This window comes from Camelina sativa, chromosome 4 (assembly GCF_000633955.1).
Source record: "Camelina sativa cultivar DH55 chromosome 4, Cs, whole genome shotgun sequence".
Lineage (NCBI taxonomy): Eukaryota > Viridiplantae > Streptophyta > Magnoliopsida > Brassicales > Brassicaceae > Camelina > Camelina sativa.
Genome location: NC_025688.1, coordinates 19779763 through 19785535, shown reverse-complemented (window position 1 = coordinate 19785535; position 5773 = coordinate 19779763). Strand labels below are relative to the sequence as shown.

The 5773-nt window shown below is 37.8% G+C and overlaps 2 protein-coding genes across 5 annotated transcripts in view; both read right to left on the bottom strand.

The window, feature by feature from the left end:
* LOC104781334 (structural maintenance of chromosomes protein 1-like) overlaps positions 1-3014 on the bottom strand; it is a 9437-nt gene extending 6423 nt beyond the window's left edge. Inside the window, exons 1-5 of the mRNA XM_010505979.2 lie at positions 2337-3014; positions 1981-2217; positions 1639-1872; positions 1240-1478; positions 571-837 (exon numbers count right to left, since the gene is read on the bottom strand). Of these exons, the coding sequence (XP_010504281.1) occupies positions 571-837; positions 1240-1478; positions 1639-1872; positions 1981-2217; positions 2337-2777 (1418 nt within the window). The 5' untranslated portion in view covers positions 2778-3014. The remainder of the gene's footprint in view (positions 1-570; positions 838-1239; positions 1479-1638; positions 1873-1980; positions 2218-2336) is intronic.
* Positions 3634-5773, bottom strand: part of LOC104781333 (probable receptor-like protein kinase At5g47070) — a 12124-nt gene continuing 9984 nt past the window's right edge. For all 4 annotated transcript variants that reach the window (XM_010505976.2, XM_010505975.2, XM_010505978.2 and 1 more), the window contains 2 exons: positions 3999-4118; positions 3634-3912 (listed from right to left, as the gene is read on the bottom strand). The gene's annotated coding sequence lies outside the window, so the exon portion shown is untranslated. The remainder of the gene's footprint in view (positions 3913-3998; positions 4119-5773) is intronic.

The window sequence follows — 5773 nt, the reverse complement described above, 5'->3', positions numbered from 1 at the left end:
AAAGATCAGTCATCCGACCATGAACTCCTTGAAAAAGACGCTTGAGAGACTCAACAGCTTGTGTTAGCCGACTATCTCTCTCATTTTCGTACCTTTCAGCTGTTAAATCACTTAACTGGTTTTCTACTTCCTCGATTCTCGTCTTCAAGTTTTCAGAGGCATTCCTGTTCATCATATAAGCAGGTTAGAAACTATCAAGAATAAAGAAAAGGTTCAGTCTGGTCTGTTGCACCACAAGCAAAAATGAAGCTTTGTCCACAGCCTTTAGCCATGAAATCTGTACAGCGGAAGATTCTGAATTTGAGTATCAGGAGATACAAAATGTTTACTGCCTGCTCAAGAAGGGGTTTATAATCTGAATAGAGAAGACTGAAAAGAATGTGTTCTTGATAAATGAATTACCAATATCACTCAAGCCATAGTTCAAAAGATGAAGCAACCGCAAGAAAATCTCGAGGGAGATAGTTAAAAAAAAACTTGCAGCAATGTGTAGCATTTAAAGGATATCATAAAAACGCAAGTAAACCATCCAATGCTAGAAAATCTAGTGAGTAGAGGTCTTATACTAACCTGGCATCTCGATGCTTCTCTTGCAGTGCACGTAACTCCTTTTTCAGACTAGTTGTTTCATTCTTATATTCTGAAGTAGATTCTTCAATATTTGTTTGCCTGGATATAAATCCCTTAATTTGTTCCTCAAGATCAGTCTTTCTATTTATTAGTTGCTGGTAATTTTCTTCCAGATTTTTCAATGCTTCAAGATCAGTATGATGTTGCCTACCTAGAACCTCGTACTCATCTTTTAGCTTAATGGTTTTCATCCCAGCTTCTTCTTTTCTGAGACAAACCACATTGATAAACATGAAGATAAATCGATCAGAAAACCAGGAATTCATACGGATTTTAAGAGGTTGAATATGCATTGTAGATGGTGAAACTAGAAGAAGATGCATATTACAAACGTTACAACAAAGCACTAATTATCGCGCCTGTAAACCAGATATATGTCGTTATGTCAAACAAAGCTTTTATATATTTGTTATCTTAGACTATTCTTCAAAGCATAGAATAAGTACTCGTACCTAACAATTCTTTCATTAAAAAAAGAAAAAGAAAAGCATGGGAATATTCATTACCCCGCAAAAACTCAAGCAAGAAGATTAAATATCTATAACCTCAAGACAGTTGGGAAATGTCAATGCTTCTGTCTACGAACAGAAAGAAATCCTTAAAACTTACATTCGAAAATAATCTTGCAGTTGACTGTCGAGCATTGGGAGTTTTCCGCTGCTATCTTGTCTCTTCTCATTTAATCTTTCCATTTTCATATTCAGCTCCTTAATGCTACGCTGCATCAGTTCAATTTCCTTGGAATGCTTCCCTTTTTCTTTTTTCCTCTTATCCACCTCCTTTCGATTGCTCTCAATTTTTGCTTTTATGCGAGCTATCTCCTCCTTAAACCTCAGAAGCTCAGGTTGCTACTCACAGGAAAGGTACAGAAAAAAAGTTACTCAAGTGAGGAAGTTAGTAAAATTCTAGAGGATAACAAAACAATAGATTGTAAGAGATGTCAGGAGATGCTATATTTGGGAGGAAAAAATAGAATCAGTTAAACACAGAATTCCAAGGTATACTCACAATTTTTCCAAGCTTCGAGCTTCTCTCAGCAATTTTCTTCTCACGTTGAGCAATTTCTTTCAGATACTTTGCTTGTTCTACCTTTCGCTTACCAGCTTCTTTTTCAAACTTTTCCAGCTCTCTCATGACATCTTTACGATTGCTCTTTTCAGAATCGACATCCTCAGTTGCCTTCTCTATATCATTTTCAATGTTATACAATTGCCATAGGAAGCGTTCTCTCTTCAGAGCTTTCTGCATGGCGTGAAGACAGATTAACAAAAAGGCAAAAAACAAAATTTCACCAAAATAAGTAATAAACGCTTCTCCACTAGAGAACAAAGGCAAATCCACATAAAATACCAGTTCTTCCTGCAGCCTAAGATGCTTCTCAGCTTCTTCCTTCTGTGCTTTCTTCAGCTTCTTCTCATTTCCAATTGTTTTCTTCTTCTGGTATATAAGAGCTGCTTTTTCTTCAGCGCTGGCCTTCTTCTCTTCTAGTTCTTCATACTCTTTCTTAAGCTCCTCGGACCCAGAAATCTCCTCGAGGAGTCCAGTGAGTTCTTTTGGATTCTTGGAAGCAATAGATTCAACATCACCCTACAGTTTGACATGCCAGAATTTAAATACACTCAGATTCAAAATTAAATCAAACTACCAAGACTCATTCACAGAAACAAAGACAAAAATAGAATGAAAATGTAAAATTCTCAACCGACCTGAAACACCAAGAAATTACGAGCCTTAACAAGAATCCCTAGAGATCGCAGCTTCCCATTGTACTCATCCAGATTCACAACCCTATTATCGATACGGTACTCACTCCCACCAGCGCTAGTAATAGTACGAGTGAAACGAAGCTCTACACCATCTTCCATCTGATAAACGAGTCGAACAAAAGCTCTCCGGCCTCTCTGTTCCTTGTCACGATCATCAAAAGCGTAGATAAGATCCTTAAGCTGGGAACCACGGAGTTGACCGGTACGAACACCAAGGACGAAGCTAATAGCGTCCATTAGGTTAGATTTGCCGGCACCGTTGGGACCAATGATAGCAGTGAAATCCTTGAAAGGACCAACCAATTGATGACCTTTGTAAGATTTGAAATTCTCCATCTCGAGTTGAAGGATCTTACCCGGTGGGGCTTGTATCGCAGGCATGGTTGGAGAAGGAGATCTCGGAGTTGGTTTCCGGAGAAAGCAGCGGATAGTGAAATTAGCCAAAATTAGGGTTTTCTAGAAGGTTGGGGGATATACTAGAATAGGAAATTGGCGGGAATTGAAAATTTTTTAGAGGGCGAAATCTCTCTTTTTCTCTCTCTCTCTCTCAATGGATTTCAGAATCCATCTCTTCCCCTAAATCCGCAAGTCGAAGCCTAGAAGAGAGTTTCACAGACTCACTGGGTTTTTTTCTAATAAAGGGGGCCTAGCATACGACGTCGTTTCAAATTCTGAGGTCTAATGATATGGCGTAGTTTCATATGGCTCGACTCTTTTGTGCGCTCGTGTTTTTTAAGAGATTTTTTTTTTTTGATAAAATAAAAAATAAAATAAAATAAAATACTGAATGATGAAAAAACTGTGGAAAAAAATATGTATTTAGAGGGAACCATCTTTTTAAGAGATTTGGATCAGTGATTGTTTTGTTTTAAAAAGTTTAACCCAGGCTTCTAGGATAGGATAGAACCATCTTTTTAAAAGAAATTTAATTGAGAAGATATTATTTAGAAGAAATTTAGTTGCTTTATGAAATTTTGCAAGAAATATATATTCAGGTTGGTAGTGTTAAGGGTTTGCAATAAATATTTTGTCTATACATTTTATAGTTTTAAAATATACTGGGATAGTACCCGCGCTAAGCTGCGAACAGGATTTTTGTGTGTGTTTTCTTTTTTTGTAATTTTAATTATTGTGTGTGGCTTTTTTTTATCATGTGTTGTATTCTGTTTTTTTGTATGTTTGTGTTGGATTATAGATTCATTATATCTTTAGCATCTTATTTTGTTCCACAAAACAATAGTAACTGTTTGAAAAAAAAAACAAAACAAAAAGCACTTCCAAACCAAGTACATAATATACGTTAATTTACATAAATAAAAAACTCCATCAATCAAAAAAAAACAAATACAGCGAATCAAAACCACACAAGAAATCATCGTTAGATGAAGTTGAGATTGTCTGCTTTAATAATGGAAAAATAGGTGGTGAGATGGTCGGAGTAAAAATAGGTCCATAGAAAAGAAGAAGTGAAGCGCTCTCGGTCTCCAAGTAAAGCTAATGTATCCAACGAATCAATCTACACAAATGCCACCAAAATCATGTCAAGGTTTAACACAACACAGAGCCTTAAACAAGCAAAGATCAAATACAACAGTAGTTTACCAAGGTCAACGCATAGCCTCCAAGTGTATCTTCACCTTGGCAAGATAACGGTCTCAATTCATCAAGTGGAAAAGCATTGTTCATATATCCATCAAAAGCATGATAAAACATCCCACGTACCTACACACTCAATGTCAAAAATGAACCCATCAAATTAAGTAACTCACCACCAAGCCAAGTTATTATGCAAAACCTACTTCTCAAAAGGCTAAAGAAATTACCTTTACGACATAATCTACATCAATGAGTAAGTACAACATCTATTATAGTATATGATCCTTTTGTATATAGTTTATATCATTTTTGGTTCAATTGGAATCTGTATAGTTTAGGATTAGCTGGTTTAGAGGCTTTGGTTTAGGCCTGGTATAATGTATATAAACCCCCAATTGTACATTTTACATTGATAAGGAGAATGAGATTCTTTACTCATATGGTATCAGAGCAAATGCTTTCTCATTCTCTGTAACAAACTTTTTCCGATCATCGATTCTAATCGGAAAACTAAGTTACGCCGCTGTATTTTTTTTTCCGATCTAGATCCTTCCGTAGCTCTTTACGTCTTCGTCTCGCTTTCGATTCCTTTTCTGATTCGCGTTGTTTTTGTTTCCGCTTTGCCCCTTTTTCAACTCGATTCAGCTAATCATGGGAAAACGAAAGACCACTTCGAAGTATCGCTCTTCTACACCAGATCTACCGGAAATTTCTTCTCCGACTCTCCGCGACAAGTCTCGAAGCTCATCGCCTTTTCGAGTTGCCTCTGGCTCTACGCATCAGGCACTCGATACTCGACCACGGTCGTTCTCTGCTCCGTTTACAGTCTCGGATTCTCCAGATAACATTCACAGCCCATATCATCTTCACAGCTCCGATTATCCAGGTTTGGTTCTTGTTCCTGACCTCTTAGATGGAACAAACTATGAAACTTGGATTGTAGCCATGACTACTAGTATCGAAGCTAAGAATAAATTGGGATTTGTTGATGGATCTATAGTCCGACCTGCGGAGACAGATCCTTATTATCCGATATGGAAACGATGCAACAGCATGGTCAAATCCTGGATGCTCAATAGTGTGTCGAAGCAGATTTACTCTAGTATTCTTTACTTTGCCACTGCTGCAGAGATATGGAGAGATCTGTACACTCGATTTCACAAATCCAATCTTCCTCGTTTGTACAAGTTGCGTCAGCAGATTCATTCACTTCGTCAAGGTAGTATGGATCTATCTTCCTATCATACTAAAACTCAGTCATTATGGGAAGAACTCTCTAATCTTCAGGTGACTACAAGGACTGTTGATGATTTGTTGGCTGAAAGAGAAACGAATCGTGTCATTGATTTCCTTATGGGACTTAATAGTAACTATGACACGGTGCGTAGCCAGATTCTCATGAAGAAAAGCTTGCCATCTCTCTCTGAAGTCTACAACATGTTGGACCAAGATGATTCTCAGCGATCGGCCAGTTTTCCACCTGCTTCTGGTACTCTCGACACTTCTGCTTTTCAAGAGACTCAACAACAGTCTCAGGGTGCATCTTCTGGTGGTTATCAGATTCAAAAGGGCAACAAACCATTGTGTACCTTCTGTGGGAGAATTGGCCATGTCATGGATAAATGTTACAAGAAAAATGGTTATCCGGTTGGTCATCCTCGCTTCAAGTCAACACGAGTGGTTCCCACTGCAGCCAATATCATTTCCGAGAGTGTGAGTGAAGGAAATGTTGTTGTAGAGACTCCGAGATTGACTGATGATCTCTCCACAGAACAGATGCA